The sequence below is a fragment of the Fimicolochytrium jonesii genome (assembly GCF_025526975.1).
Source record: "Fimicolochytrium jonesii strain JEL569 chromosome Unknown EV422scaffold_26, whole genome shotgun sequence".
NCBI classification, from domain to species: Eukaryota; Fungi; Chytridiomycota; class Chytridiomycetes; order Spizellomycetales; family Powellomycetaceae; genus Fimicolochytrium; species Fimicolochytrium jonesii.
In genome coordinates, this window is record NW_026515693.1 from 339798 (window position 1) to 355768 (window position 15971).

The following is a 15971-nucleotide window of genomic DNA, read 5'->3' on the forward strand; positions in this document are numbered from 1 at the left end:
TTGGCCCCTTCACAATCACGGAGAAGATCAACTCGGTCACATATCGCCTCAAGCTTCCCCCATCCTACAAAATTCACAACGTCTTCCATGTCTCCCTTCTTGAACCACGTTTCACCATTCCGGAGCGAACTGAGCCAGAACCCACCCCACCAGAAGAAGTCGAGGACAGGAGGAATGGATTGTGGAAGACATTCTTGACTCCCGTATTCGACGCACGCACCTTCAGTACCTCATCAAGTGGCAGGGTTGGCCAAGCTCGGAGAACACATGGGAGCCAGTGGAACACCTTGCCCGATGTCAAGAGCTTGTTGCCCAGTTCCACCAAAAGTACCCCGACAAACCCCGACCAAAGCCTGCCAACATCAAAACAACATCCGGACGCCGTGGCTAAAGGAGGGGGTGATGTTATGGACGACGCGTCCATACCATGCGCTTACCTCATGACAGCATCCCAACAGTCAGTCAATGTCAATTCCCTGTCAAAACCTGACATCTGCCAAACCTTGCAGCCGCACGCAGCCGCGCTACCCCACACCTGCCACTGCCTTCATTTCTCCACGCAGCCGCACGTAGCCACACCTCCCAACACTCGGCGCTCACAAACCCTTCTCCATACTTCCCCACGTACCCGCCCACAGCCTCAGCGTAGCCACCCCATCCCCAGTCTTCTGTTTCTATGCTTCCCCACCCTTGGCGCTTCTCTTGGCTTCCCTCTCATTCCGTACCCTTCTGCTTCCCCACGCTTCCCCAGCCTTCCCAGAAAAACATAAATAGCCGCCTCCCCTGAGCTCCCCACTTCCTGATCCCCCAGCAGATCAACACCAGTTCTTCCTAGTCTTGTTCTAGTTCTTGTTTCGGTCTGAATACCATTACCTGTCAACAACCTGCACCACAAGTCGCCTCTATTTCCATCGGCTCCGCCCATTCATAACAGCGGCAGTGGAGTTGAAACCATGGCGGACAGCGGCGGCGGCGGTGGCAGTGGCGGCGGTGGAGTTGAGGGAGTTGACGAGGACCAGGCGCGACAGATGATGAAGACTACCTATGATGAAAAGCGGCTGCTAGATTTCATCGCGCGAATGGCAGAGACCATCAACACACTCCGCACCCAGACAGACGACTTGGCAGTTCAGCTCTCTTTGGCAGCTCAGCTCTCTTTGGCAGAGCCCAACATCGAACCAGTCGAACCCGTCGCAGCCGCCACTACTGAATCTCCTACGCACGCGCGTGTCAACAACAAAGAGCTAAACCCCGACCCCTCCGCAATGAATATAGTCGTTGACAGTTGGTGGAACCGGCCGCCGGCAATGTGGAAAGGCGAGCCGTGGCCAAAGGTGGATGAAAAGCATCTCATCTTCCTTCAACGTGTAATCAGGAGCAAAAATATGCCGGTGGGCCAGTGGGCTCTCGGTTGGGGCAGAAAGGAAGGAGAAGGAGACCTGAGGATACCGGCAGGGTTGTCGATCATTGAACCCGCCACCATTCGGCGGATTGTGAAAACCGATAGCTGGCTGAACGATCAAGCTGTCAACAGGTTTGTTCCTGCTTTCCCGTGCGAGTGTGTGTCATTGTTGTCACTCACTGATGCTTGTGTCTGGATATATAGGTGGTGCGTGTTGTTACAAGCCAGGTCATCACGGCACCCAACCATTTATCCGCCACTGCTAGCCGTCGGATCCACTTGGCTCCAAAGTGTCAAAATGGCACGGAGATCCAATGTCCCTATTCGGCTTGTTCCGGTAAGAAAAGTTACTTAACCGTACCGTACTTAACTAAACTAACTTTCCTTTTTTGTTTTATGTTAAGCGGTCGATCAATGTTGCAGAGTACAACATACTGCTATTCCCAACAAACCCAGATAATCTGCACTGGGTCCTGTTTGCAATACTTGTCGCGGTGCCGGCGCCCAAGTCCGCAAAACCCCTGGGCCCCCCTGGTTCGCCATTAACCAGACACGAAAACGTATCCCTCGTTTTATTTGACTCAAAGCCTCGCCCGAATGACGGCGACTACGTTGATAAGATGGCCTATATCGGCTCCCTCTTGTGGGATTGGTACATTACGGCCACTGAAGCCCCGCTCAATCACACACTGACACCAACGGTTGACACCCTCTTCACGCCTCGACAGACCGATGACCAGAACTGCGGTACATTTGTGTGCATGATGGCTGATGCCATTGCCCGTGGTGCCGTGGGTGAGGTTTACGAATCATGGGTCAATCCGCAGACCGCCGTCAATGCCCGCCATAACATCGCACTGAGCATCGTGTTGGCCATGTTTCTTCACGATGGTGATGCTCATCAGTATACGGATGTGACGAAGTGCTAGAGATGGAAGATGCAGATGCCGGGATGGAAGGTGCAGAGATGTCGGCGTAGGAGGAGGTGCAGAACGGGGTGCAGAACGGTGTTGTGCCGAAAGATGCAAGCTCCTAGTTGTGATAGGGGTAGAGTATAGTATATTATACGTATAGTACGCGCCTTCAGCCGAGTCGTGCTTCAAGTGGTGCCTCTGTGATGGCTTATTTTACGGCCACTTCGCCCTACTTCACATCTACTTCATATCTACCCGATTTTCACTTCCCGGTTCGACGTGCGGGGGACAAATTTCTCCCCAAAATCCATTGATGGCTGACTAGTACAAGTACTGACGCCTTCCTGTCAGTCGAGCAGCCACCTCAAGACGCATGGTTTGAAACCAAGCCGCCATCAAACTTGCAAACAATCCCGTGGATCATCAGCAAACGAAACACATTGACGTTCGACACCACTTTATTCGGGAACTTGTAGCTGAACGCAAGCTAGATATTCAGTATATCTCAACAAAAGAAATGATAGCGGACATCCAAACGAAAGCTCTTCCGAGACCGGCCTTTGTTTATTTACGGGAATTATGTGGGCTACGACAGTAAAGTCTACACTACACGCCGTATTGTTAAATAATGGCTCTTCGGAGCCAAGTGAGCGGCGGAGCGTCAAAAGCTACATGACACGACGGACACCGAACTTGATTTGACGGGGGATGCCGAACAAGATAAATGGAGCATCAGTTGCATATGGTGCAGTTGCCACACGAGATCACCATGCGACACGAGATGGGATTAGTGCCGCACATGCAGCACTGACGATTGTGCCGGTCCCGGGTTAAGTAAACTGGCCACGGGGCTCTAAGAGAAGCAATCAATACACGTTTATCAGTTGAATTACCTCCTCTCACCACTCACCGACAAACGCCACAGCGTGGGGCGTGCAATTGAGACACCATCTCCTGGACGATGCACGTACGGCAAAATAGGTGCCCGCACGGCCCGTTGTAGATGGCAGGGTTGACCATACAGATTGGGCAAGTTGGACCACCGTTCGGCATCTTGATGGATTGGTTGGATTTGGGTGTTGGAGAGAGAGAGTGTGTTGTTGATTGGAATGGAGCTATGAGCGGGAGTTGGACAGGCTGACTTTTGGACAGCTTGAGTCGGGGGAGTGTTGTGCAGAGATGCGAACTATCCTGTCAGTTGCTGTCATTGCGTAAGCAGATGCGTAAGCAGTCTGGTCACGGTCAGAGAGACAAAGACCCCGACGCCAGAGTCCGAAGTATATAGACATACAACAAGTAATACAAAAAGACAACTAATGGTTCTACTCTTCATCGGCTACTTCCCAGTAATAATTCAACACGTTCTCCAATAAGACCGGACAACCCAACACACATTACACGTTTCCCCAAGAATGGGCCGCTCAGATGAATGATCAGCCCGTCGGGGGCTGTAACCGACTGATATTTCAGTGCATGCACCCCCTTATGACAGTTGTAAAATTGCCGTTGCCCCTGTTTTGGCCGTGGGATTGGACGCACGGTGCCATCGATAAAACCGATACAGGTGCGGAGGGCGCCCGTTTTCTGGAAAACAGCATCAGCGTATTGACGCCGGCATTTTCCATCCATTCGCCTGCCATCAAAGTGGAAGAGGATGCGATATTCGCTGTAAAGCAGCAAGATGGTGTGATTGAAAATTGTCGAAAGCCACAGGATAGAGCGGCCAAAGATTGGTTCCAAATCCGGCCAGCGGCAAGGGTAGGCAAGCCGCCGTAATACAAGCAGCAGGGCCTTACACAGTTGTCTGGGAGTGGGAATTGAACTCGCTACCTGCACGTCTGCAAGGAGAGCAATATTCAACTGTGCCAAAGCGCCAGTGTTGTCAGAATGCAATTACAGTAGTACCAGAAGGGTGTACTGTACGGTACAGGTGGTCAAAAGAGCGTCCGAGAGAGCGTTCCATCACATGGGTTTCATCCCCTCAGGCCCCCTCACAAAAAGCGGCCTGTAAAAACCATGCTTGCAGACCGTGTGTGCTAACAAAACGTCCGAGAGGATTGGCGAACGACTGTTTTTCTCCCTGGAGGTACATTCAGAACAGTACTGGCATACCATACGCCAATGGACAGTCTGGGTCTAGTTTGAGGCTGTGTCAAACCGAAGGTGTATTGTAATGTGTTGCACAACGATGAGAATTTGGATGGGAGGAGAGCCCAGGCCTGGTCGAGCTAACCCCAAAGAAGCTACCGCGCAAAGCTCAACTCTACGCGAACCGTGTCAGCCGTTCTATTGACCGAGAGCTTCGTTTGCTTGCTCTATAATAAAGCGTCTGGCTTTTCCAACCCTCTTTTTGAAACACTGGTTGCAATGCCCCTGCTGTGGCTGGGAGCTATGGGTTTTGAAGGAGGTCGCTCGCGTCCAACGCGTTTGCGCGTTGCGAGGGTGCTTACGTGAAGCAGTGATTACGTGAAGACTGAATCCATCTTATGTCAGCGGGGATGGAAGCAACAAAGATGACAACGCGTTTGCTGGAGGGGGGCGGTGAAACACATACAGTACTGTACTATATGAAAACAAGTTGACGGATCGTTATCACCCTCGCCCCCATCCATGCATGAGGCTGGAAATCGAGCGGACGGATGCACGGAAGGTCGCCGCCACCCCAGACCGCACTCCAAAGGGGATGCCCAAAAAGTGCACTTTTTCCCACTCGCAATTGAAGGCTTCATTTACACAAACAGGCCAGCAACAACACCCACCCGGCCAGCAACACTCAGGCAGGCCCTCGTCATCGGAAAGTCACCACCATACTCGATACGCTCACCGACCGGCACTTGCAACAATGGCCGCCAAACTAACTGCAACCCTGGCCGTCCTTGTCGCCACAACCGCAAACCTCGTCGCAGCCCAAAAGTACCCTTTCATGCCCACAGAATGGCCCAGTCAGGACCAGAACCAGTTCATCACTGGAAGACTCTTGGAGGCTCCCCTCATTCTCGACGGAATGAAGAAGGTTCAGGCCGCCGTTCCCGAAAATATCCTTGCCTTGCCCGTCGCCGAATTCCACAATTACTCAAACACCACTTACCCTGGGTGTACCCCCTCTGAATTGCCTGCGGGAATGACTGTGAACCTCAATTCTAGTAAGTTTCCGTGCGATAGTTCCGAGCCATAGGAGAAGGCCAGCAATGGCGAGCCCCAACTGGGCCGTGGGCCTAGCAATGCTAGAGGCGTGAGCTATGCGAGCCGCGAGCGAAACGACCGTGGGTGTTGTACCACAACGAGCGAACGCCTTCTGGTTTGCGAGCCTCAGCGAACGTCAGATCTTTTAGCGAGCGAAGCGAGCTACGCTCCGCCCACCGCAATGGTCGATTATCGATGACGATTCGTCGATGGTTGATGGTTGATGGTCGATGGGTTTTGGTTGTTCGTCCGATGGGTTGATGGTTGTTGGTCGTTGGTTTGACGGGTGATGGTTTGCTGTCGCTCAAAGTGGCTTTCGCTCACGCCGCCTCATCTTCTTTTCTTAGCCCAAGCACAAGCCGCCTGCTGGTGGCCCAGCAACAACTGCATTCGCACGACCGCCACCTCCTACTACCAACCGGACATTGTCCGCTGCAAAGGCCAAAACGTATGGGGTTTAACCTACGACGACGGACCAACAGTCGCCACCGCCGACAACGTCGCGACGCGGAATATCACGGACATACTAGGGCGCCTCGGCGCCAAAGCCACCTTCTTCGTAGCCGGCTCTGCTGTCTCCAACGCTCCAGGGGAATTGCGCAGGGCTTTCAGCGAAGGACATGAGATCGCCGTCCACACATGGACGCATCACCCGCTGACAACCCTCACGAATGCGCAGATTGTCGCGGAGATTCTGTACACTGAAGCGAAGATCTACTCTATTCTCGGTGTTGTGCCGCGGTTTTTCCGTCCGCCGTACGGCGATGTGGATGATCGGGTCCGGGGAATCATTTCGGCGTTAGGGTACGTTTTTCGAACCGCTGCTTGTATTGGCTTCATCTATAGACTCCGCTTACACTCTGCATTCCCAGATATCTTAACGTCATTTGGACAACTGAGCCGCTCAACAACCTGTACCGCGACACTCGAGACGCCGAGCACGTCTCGAGTGCCGCGGACATGGCCTCAGTGGTCACCGAAGTTGAAAAGTGGTTCGTCGAGCAGCCCGGGTTCATTTCCCTGGAGCACGACAGTAAGTCCCCTTCCCCGTCCCTCTCCCACATCCCACACCGCTCATCTAACTCCCATGTTTTTTCAAATCCTGCGCCAAAAAGTCAACCCAAACACCTCAACAATCGCCATAAATCTCCTCTCCAGAATCGAATCCATGGGTCCCGCCTTCCCGTTGAAACTCAAACCCATCGGCGAGTGCTACAACATCGCGCCCTACATGAACGTGCAGCCGGGGCAGGCGCTGCCGCCGTTGCCGGAGTATAGGGCGAACCCGACGGATGTTGCGAGTGGGGCGCTTGGTACGGGGGTTGGGGTGGCGGTTTGGAGGCGGGTGACGGTGGCGGTTGTGGCCGGGTTGGTGGCGGTTATGGCGTTGGTGTGAGGCGTGTGAAACCGGGTTCGGTTGGGTTCCCTTCGGCGTATTTCATCACGACGAACGCAAGATTTTGTTTCGGGCGCTAGTATATTCTAGATCTTCCAGAAGGCACCAAGACATTTTACAAATCAGTACATAGACACTTTCCACCCCCTTCTCCCATGTTCGGATCTGCGGCGTAAGAAAACAGTCAGTACCGTTACCTTTGTTTATAGATTTCTTTTTCCTTGTTGTGCATATCAGTACATTCCGGTTTTCTCAGTCGGCCCGTCCCTGTGACCCACGCAATCCGAGTCCACTACTTGTCAAAGAGAATCTTGCGAAACGAGAAATAAATTACATGGGGACGTACGACGACGTAAAAAGGGGAACATAATCTATGTACAGGAGGGATGGAAATCAGACGATTGTTCTGAAAAGAACAGGTTGATTGGTTGGGGGAAGAACCATGAAGCGACATAGAAGCCGGACATGCAGAGACGAAAACCCCGATATGGATGCAAGAGCTGGGGGGATCTCTGCATCCACACCTCGTCTCGGGCTCTATGGGGATCGTGGGAACTGCGGGTGATCCATGAAGGCCCACCATCCACAGTCCACATCACTCCGGCCTCAAAAACCCCGCCTTCTTCCCCCCACTCAAGTCCTCCACCTCCCCCCGTACCCTCGCCTCCTCGGCCCGTTTCGCACTTCCCCTGAACCGCGTCGCCGTCCCCGGTCCCTCTCGCGCCGCGTTCGTCGTCGTCGTTGCTGCCCGTTTGCCGGTGGGGGGGGTGTCACCGCTTTCGGATTGGGCGGAGGCGGGCCGTTTGCGTTTACTGGATTTGGAGGCGCCTATTGTTTGGAACCGGTCGACCATTTCTTGTGCCGAGACGGATTCGCGGCCTTCGACTTCTTGCGCGCGTTTTAGGCGGGCGGATTTGGTTGCTTCTTCGTCTAGTTTCTGGTTGGGGGGGAGGGGGTTAGCGGCTCGTTCAAAGATGCGATCGTGAAAGCAGAGCGTTCAATCGGTCAATTGATCCGTTGCGGCATCCACCGCCCTTTTCTCATCGTCGCTTCCCACACTGAACACTGAACACCAGTAGCCAGAGCGGGACCTGCATTCGCCCGGGAAGCACAATCAACACATAGAAATGACAGACAACATACCTCAATCTCCTTATTGAAACTTCCAAAGGACTTGCGGCCAAAGCTGGATTCCATGAACGGGACGTGGCTATTATCGTAATCGAACTGCACGCTGTTGATGGATGCAGAGACCAGGTAAGTCCCCTACCCAGCGGTTCGCCCAAAGCCCGTTCAAATTCCAGATGGCCGTCCCGCATCAACCATCCCAGCCCTCGCACAGCCGTCTCCCCCGTCTCTGCATTTTCGGACATACCTATCCCGCTCATCAAACCCAAACCCTTCAAGCACCCACTGCGCCTCCTTCGCGGCCTGTTTCTGCTCCTCTTCGAGCTTTTGCCGCACTTTCGCTTCCTCCGCGCGGTGCATGAACTAATCAAGGTAAGAAGGAAGCGTGGCGGTTAGAGATCGTTGTCGTACGGGTCGTCGATACTTCGGGTATTCGCCAAATGCCGGACATGATCTTGTCCCAGGAGGGAACAGGCAGTCTCCGCCCCAGGCGTCTTCTTATCGCTCCTGCTCCTCTATCTTCGGGAGTACTCTCCCATTGACAGACAGCGGGGCTCGCTATGGCTCAACCGTTCCTGTCCCGCTCGACAGCTCGGTTTCCAACCCAATCACAGGTGCCCCTCGTCTGTATGACCTCCCCCGCAATGCCCACGGAAATGTCGCACTTCGATACATGCTCTACCCCTCCTCAAAACGCTCGGCCGTACCTTGAGCGCTAGTACACTCGTTGAGAGCGCTTTCACTTCTTTCGATGCCATGATTGCTATGCTTTTCGAAAATTTGCTCGCCAGTCGGAAGTTGGAGTTCGATTTTGGTGGAGTGCAAGACAAGGCCCTGTATGCTGTGAGACCGGTGCCGGCGTGGTTGATAAATATTGTGAATGACGAAGAAAGACTCCGGAGACTTCGTTGATGGTTTTTGTCGTTGGTGAAGTTGGCGAAAAGGGCGAAGTGCCTTCCTTACTTTCCTCACGCGATAAATATTGTGAATGACGAAGAAAGACTCCGGAGACTTCGTTGATGGTTTTTGTCGTTGGTGAAGTTGGCGAAAAGGGCGAAGTGCCTTCCTTACTTTCCTCACGCGTACATACAGTACAGTAAGGTCCAACGAATTCGCACAAAAGCCCACGGCCGGTGAGCTGCTAGCCCGAACAGACAAGTAGCTCCTTCCTGTCGAGGCTCTTCAGAAGCAGTTGAAAGGCTAGCAGTCAAGCACCGTCCCGTTGGCACAGCTGTCTGCCTGATCTACATACAGTGTACTCGCCGTCAGCGACACTCCGCCCTCTGAGAAACAAGAAACAACGAATTCCGCCGTCACCGCACGCCGTTATGCGAATCCTATGGCATTCGGCCGTCCACCGGCTCGAAGCCTGTGCCTACAATTGCTTCAACGGCTTCGTCTGGGTCGCCGGGCCCGCCTTCATTCTGATAGCAGTGTCACTGGTCTCCGGCGTAGCTTACATATATTTCACCGTTAACCTCCCGTACCTTTTCCCCGCGGACACCACTCACCCGACACTGAAAGCTGCTAATGTCATATGGGCGATGTACCTGTTGGTGTGCTTGGCGTTTCACTATACTCAGTGTATACGAGTGAAACCGGGGAGTCCGCCATATCGGCCGGAGAAGAACGTGCAGCAGGAGCGGGGTGCGGAGGGAGGGGCGAGCAACGATGATTTTAGGATAGATGTGACGAGTGGGACGGATACGGAGCTCTTACTGCGATCGGACAATGCCTCATCGAGTACAGCGGTCGGGGACGGCGTGGGGTTACAAGGGAGGACGACATCATCCGGAATATCCCCAGTCGCAGCAAGTACAGTCAGCAGCAGCACACCTCGGCAAGACGAGCACCGACCACGAAAGCGGCACTGCAAAAAATGCCACAACTGGAAGCCCGACCGAGCACATCACTGCAGCGTCTGCCAATCCTGCGTCCTCAAGATGGACCACCACTGCCCCTGGATCCACAACTGCGTCGGGTACCACAACCACCGCTACTTCTACCTCTTCCTTCTCTACATGTTCCTCGCGTGCGTCTACTACACCGCGATATCGGTCAGCATGTTTCGGTACGAGATCTTGGATTTTGGGAAGTTTAACTGGCCATTTGAGGAGGCGCGCATGGGCTTTGTGTTTTCGTTTGTGCTGGCTGTTGCGATCGCTATTGCGATGGGCGGGTTTTTGGCCTGGCATACATTCCTCGTTGCGACGGCACAGACTACGATCGAGTACTATTCGAATCAGTACGAGGCGTATGAGGCAAAGGCCTGTGGAGAGGTATGTTGGCCTGCTGTCTGGGCGTTATGCCAATCGGGGACATGTGTTCTCACATTCCGGTTCCATCAGATATTCTACAACGAATACGACATGGGCCCTCGTCGGAATTTTGCAAACTTCTTCAACATCGGCCCACGGTACAAATGGTGGACCGTCCTTCTCCCCATCCCTATCCCGGCCCAGGGCGACGGCCTGCATATGCAAAGGGCTATGGATGTCGATTATTATCCGTGATGTCGTTGACATGTTAGAGTGAGGAGATACTCGCCCGTTGGGCATCATTCTATCTAATCTATCTAGCTAGCAAACGCCTGCATCACTTTGACGTGCAAGAGTACGCCGGCCGTGGTATCTTGACGTAACCTAGGCGCAAAAAGGTGTGCAGCCATAATCTGTATATAGCTCATCCCACAATCAACATGCTCGCTCAGCTGGGCAGAGGCGTGCAGGTCACCTCAAATCTTTCCGGTATACCGATGATGTGCCTCCCAATCCGCAACCATAGCCTTCAACAACGGCCTACTCCCTCCATGCGGGTCCAACGCCGCAAGCACAGCCTCCCGTCCATGGTCCCCACACAAATCCAGCAGCGTGTAGATCCCCTCCATAAGCGCCGCCTTGACATCTGCAGGAAAGGGGCGCACGGAGGCTTGGATGTGCAGGATGGTGGAGAGCAGGAACGGGGCGTGCTTCATGATGGGTTTCACGGTTGCTGAGGCGGCGGTTGCTGCTGACGCTGTTGTTGTAGTTGCGGAGGTGGATGTTGTGGCGCGTTCGGAAAGCTGGGCTTTCTGGCCGAGGGCGACGAGGATGCGGGAGAGGTCAGATGCTGATGAGGTGGGAAAGGGTGCGTATTGGGCGAGGAGGGACACGGTTTCTATTTGGATGATTAGTTTGGCGGGTGCACTTGTGGCGGTGAGTGACGATGCGTTGGGTAGCTGGGTTGTGGTTGTGAAGGGTTGGGCTACATCCCACGTTGTGGGTATGTCGCTTTTGGCATGATGCCGAGCGGTTCGCGGTCCGTTCACTTCGCCTCCTGTTCGCTTGCGGAAACACTACATCGGAGAGTTGGGCAGATGTTAGTCAATAGATTCATGAGAATATCCGAGGCATCGGCTGCTACGCACCATGAGCAAATCCCGTATCAACCCAATCAAGCTCGGAATGACAGGAACCAAAAGCTCCTTCCTGAACTTCAACAACGCCAATAACAGCCGATACACAGCATCAAAAAGCTCCACCGCCTCCTTCGGCGCCGCCTCCCCACCCTTCCGCAACGGCATTGCATCTCTCAACCCCGACGAGTTGGCCGTAATAGCGGCAACAGCGCCAAGAATGAACGCGACGTCCGAGTGCCGCATCTTCAGATACTTGTCCATGCTTGCCCGCGTCAGCAGGTGGAGGATTTCCATCGCTGTTGGGAAGGAGGTTGTTACCTGCAGCACCTGAGCGAGTTTGGCGAGAAGGTTTGGCAGGGCTTTTTTGACGACGCTTCGGCCTACGGCCCGGTTCTCGCCGGTGAGGATGAGGTGGACTGCTTTGATTAGCGGGAGGGAGTCGGCGGCCGCACGGACTGGAGCGTCGTTGTCTGCCACGAACACAGATATCCGAGATGGCTCGCGTTCCAGTTTGTCCAGGAAGTATGCCGTCAGAGCAAGGTACTGCTCTTTCGATGTTTCACGTACCAACGACCCCAGACATTTAGCGCACGTCTCGATGGCCTCATCTGCCTGCGATGCTGAGGTCGACGCTGTACCCATGATGAACTCCAGAAGCTGACAGATCGACCGGATAGCGTCGCTCGTACCAAAGCTGGTCAACTCCTTGATGTTGGCAGAGAACACAGCGAGCAGGTCGGCGACCAGCAGAGTGATCTGTGCATGCAAGGCCAGGTCGCCAACCGCCTCGGTCGGTGAAGCACGCAACAATTGCATCGCCCCAGTAAGCAACGGCGCAAGGAACATCATCAGCTTATCCCCATGCGCATCACCCTCAAAATGATGATACTTAAGCACCAACTGGAACACCTCAAGAGCCGCTCGCGCGGTCTTGCATCCCTCCACATTGAGCGGTGGGCGATCAACCTCCATATCGTCTTCCGAGGGAATGGTCAACGCGCCCATGGTCTTGAACACCTCTGCCTCAAAGCCCTGCACGAGTGCCGAAAGCCCACTGTCCGTCTCTGCGTTCGCGAGCGGGGCATCGCTCTTTGCTGATCGTTTCTTGCGGGCTTCGAGCCACGAGAGGATCGGTCGCATGACATGTGCTGCCAAGTTGAATTTCTCCATGTCATCGTATGTGGATTTCCATGCCGCTTTTACTGCCTCGAGGTACTCGGTTGCGGTGGGTCCTTTAGCTTGTGGTGTGGATCCGCGTTGTAACGCTTTTCGGCAGACTAGCTCCTCTATCATGAACGTCGTCTTAACAACATTGTCCATGCCGTGTTGCAAATCCGAAGCGCGATAAGCAGTTGCAGACATGAGATATACTCTCAGCATCGTGGGAGAGAACAGATTGACAGCCCGGTCTTCACGTGCGCGCATGTAGCGATATAGCAAAGATCGACATAAGCCGATGTATGCAATAGCCGTCTTTGTCGGTTGTTCTCGCTCGTACGTCGGCTTTTGCAAAACTGCAACGGAAAGCGGGAGTTCCAGATTTATGGCAATGAAAATCATTGCATCCCGCTCCGCAACACTGAAATACGACGACGGCAGTGCGGACAGCGCTGTAACTAGCGGAAGAGCCTCCTTTACATAGCGTTCCGGGTCGTCGACGAGTGGAGACTTGACGGACAAGACATTCTGCAAGTACTGCAGAGCCTCCTCCTCGCTCCGCTGACCGCTCCCAAATTCGACAGCTCCGCCCAGCGCAACCAAGAAATCCATATCGGTTGAGGGATCGGCGAAGACCGTTTGAATGCGCTTGATTAGTCCGGGAACCAGGATGTTCCTGATCGCTCGAAGCTCGTAGAACGCTGTGCTTCGCAGTAACTCGAACGAGACGGATCGCATTGAATGTTGCGAAGGTCCCAAGGCGGAATTCTCCTCAGTGTGTTCAAGTGAATTTAGGATGGTATTCACGGCGAACTTGACGTCCTCTTCTCCTGCCAACCGGCTGATTGCCGGAAGATGGTTCGCAATAACGCCCCAGAGCGCAACTACAGCGTTTTCCTCCGTGATGGATGACACGCGCCCGTCCCACGATGCACCCTTAGGGCGATGGAACTTGGCCCGGCGGCTGAGTTCGGCATACTCCGCGATGATCTCCCGCACGATATCGTCACATCCCGCGACTCCTAGCGGATCAACACAGGTGCTCGCAATACGATCAACATGGCACAAGGCAATGTCGTCCTTCAGATACGCTATCTTGGGATGCTGTTTTGAGAGTGGTCGCAGCCTTTCCATCATCCGGGTCACACCGGCGGTGCTGATATGCTGACCCCAGTAATCGGGTGCGTACTTCACCAACGTCAGTTGGAGGGAGAGGGCTGGATAGAGCTCGTAGTCGCCGGATGAGCTCAGCATCCTCTGTATGAAGTTGAGATGCAATTCCGCGACGATCTGGTCGTATGCCGCTCGTTGCCCTTGGGATATTTGTGAGTGCTGCAGGATCGTGCACAGTAGCGATACCGGCAGTTCAGCCGATCTGCCGGACCCGTCCAGTGCTTTTTTCTCCGCCACCGCTTTCGAACCCTTCCCTGTCTTCCGTTTTTTGGTTGGCGGCTGGTCTTGTGTCGATGGAAGGTACTGTTGCATGAGGGTATCGGCTATCATTCGAATCAGCTCAATGGCCTGCACTGGCAGTAATCGTTCGCTGCACCGCGCCAGCTCATCAAATACCGCCGAAGATGAGAACACGATGCGGTCAGCACCTTGACCGCTATCTAACTGGAGCGTGCGAATAGCACGAAGATAGTCCTCAATTAGAATATTCAGACTCCTCGCTTTCGTAAACGTCGCCAAAATGACGCATATGAACGATGATGCAGAGTCTCGGGCTTCGTCTGCAGGTGAGAGCACATGTGGCCAAATGTCGCGAATGTGCGTCTCAATGATCCCGTAGTCCAACAGCAGCAGTACACCCCATCCACGGAAGACTTGCCCGTGATGCGAAGGCGGCAGACGCGCAATGAGTTCGTAGAGCTTGCCGAACAGGGTTTGGAAGTAGCTCAACTGTCTTTTGGAGGAGGCGTCGTTGGTCGATCGGTACACGTTGCAGTCCGCGAAGGACTCTAATAGGGTCACGGAGACGGTGAGTATCCTCTGCACGCGATCGGAGATTGTTGCGTCGTATTCCGTCCCCGCGGGTATGCCCTCGAAGATCAATTTCTGTAGCTGATAGAAGAGAGCAAAGGAGGGAGGTACGCTGCTGGTTCGGAGACTCGAGTAGCGCTCGCATGAGTCGGCAAAGAGTTTGAAAAGTAGCGGGAGTGCCTCCATCGTGGCATCGGCGTCTAATTCATTCCCTTCCAGAAGTTTCCGAATGTGGTCCAGCAGCTGCTTCGGATACCCAGCTTTCTCTAGATTGACACCTTTCTTCTCGAACAGCTGATCAAGGACAGTAGCGAACTCCGGCAGATGGTCCTTGTGGAATAGGGTTCGCTGTACAAGGATTCGAGCACTCGACAGCAAATCGCTCGTGGGAACTGCAGAATGCACCGGCCTTGCTGATAGGTTCTTATGCAGTGCAAACAGCGGCAGTAGCAGCTTGCCGATGCAAGTTGTGAAGACCTTCTTCTGATTGGGATACTGCACGGCAGAGCTTGTAAGCTCCTTCAATGCCCTCGCCAAGAAGGCAGCCGACGCGCTCTCGAGTGCTAGCGAAGACGATGTCTGGTCCTCCCCCGAGTTCCTTCTCGCCAGGAGGAACAATCGTATCGCAGAATTCGTCAAGGAGACGTGCAGGTCTAGCGTGGGACGCAACACCTCCGGGAGTTCACTCGCCAACAACTGCAGATTCTCGAGGCCCAGACGCAAGAGTTCGAACGTGGAGGGAGAGTCCAAGCTTTCCGCATCTGACTCCTCCAAGTCCGCAACATCATCCAGCAGCGCTATGAAGACATCCATCATCCGAGTTCTGACGTTGTACGTTCTCAGTGGTGTCGACGCCGCCGAGGCCCCTGCCGCCCAGTTGCCCAGTTTCTGCAGTTTGCGTTTCTGCGCCGCAAAGTGTTCTAATAGCGAGTGAAGGAAGTTCCAGAAAGGGATATGCAAGTGAGGGCACTCCTGCTGCTTCCTGCGAAAGTGAACACCTCGTTAGCGCTCGACGCTTGTTACAAAAGCTAACTTCCACTTGCTGCCGGACGTACCCCAACTCCTTCTTCTTGATCCCATTGAACATCTCCGAAGTCGTCCAATCCAATAGGAGGTCATCTTTCCCCGGAACGAAAGTTATTGTGTGCTCCCAGAGGTTCTTCGCAGTGGCCAGTCGTTCAGGGGAACTCCGTGAGGCATCCCTCAGGAGCTTTGTCACTGCCTCGGCGGAAGTCGCCTGCTCCTCCGCAACCGCCTTCGCCATATTCCTAGTTTTTCGTCCGCCCTATGACTTGCGCCGCTGCAACGTTGCCTCCCTATCCTGTTGGCCGAATTTTATAGCCTCTTTCGTTATTTCTGCAAACTGTGGAAACGAAAAAAGCAAACGCGTTCATTTCTCGCCTGCGTTTT

The 15971-nt window shown here is 54.0% G+C and overlaps 4 protein-coding genes across 4 annotated transcripts; 2 read left to right on the top strand and 2 right to left on the bottom strand.

Annotated features, from left to right (window-relative positions):
* Positions 1 to 5158: 5158 nt before the first annotated feature.
* On the top strand, positions 5159 to 6895 carry EV422DRAFT_570491 (uncharacterized protein; the record flags this gene model as incomplete). The annotated part of the gene is made up of 4 exons (XM_053072882.1): positions 5159 to 5459; positions 5847 to 6303; positions 6372 to 6532; positions 6615 to 6895. 4 exons carry the CDS (start codon positions 5159 to 5161, stop codon positions 6893 to 6895), a joined length of 1200 nt encoding a protein of 399 aa, XP_052922696.1.
* A 595-nt stretch (positions 6896 to 7490) lies between these two features.
* On the bottom strand, positions 7491 to 8781 carry EV422DRAFT_570492 (uncharacterized protein; the record flags this gene model as incomplete). Its single annotated transcript, XM_053072883.1, has 4 exons — positions 7491 to 7832; positions 8039 to 8129; positions 8271 to 8386; positions 8731 to 8781. The coding sequence occupies 4 exons, from the start codon at positions 8779 to 8781 to the stop codon at positions 7491 to 7493; spliced, it is 600 nt and encodes a 199-aa protein (XP_052922697.1).
* Positions 8782 to 9351: 570 nt separating this feature from the next.
* On the top strand, positions 9352 to 10536 carry EV422DRAFT_570493 (DHHC palmitoyltransferase-domain-containing protein; the record flags this gene model as incomplete). The annotated part of the gene is made up of 2 exons (XM_053072884.1): positions 9352 to 10302; positions 10372 to 10536. 2 exons carry the CDS (start codon positions 9352 to 9354, stop codon positions 10534 to 10536), a joined length of 1116 nt encoding a protein of 371 aa, XP_052922698.1.
* Positions 10537 to 10646: 110 nt separating this feature from the next.
* EV422DRAFT_213800 (Urb2/Npa2 family-domain-containing protein) lies at positions 10647 to 15939 on the bottom strand. Its single transcript, XM_053065406.1, has 3 exons — positions 15617 to 15939; positions 11430 to 15543; positions 10647 to 11357 (listed from the first exon to the last, which is right to left on the bottom strand). The coding sequence occupies exons 1-3, from the start codon at positions 15823 to 15825 to the stop codon at positions 10758 to 10760; spliced, it is 4923 nt and encodes a 1640-aa protein (XP_052922699.1). The 5' UTR covers positions 15826 to 15939; the 3' UTR covers positions 10647 to 10757.
* Between the last annotated feature and the right edge of the window lie 32 nt (positions 15940 to 15971).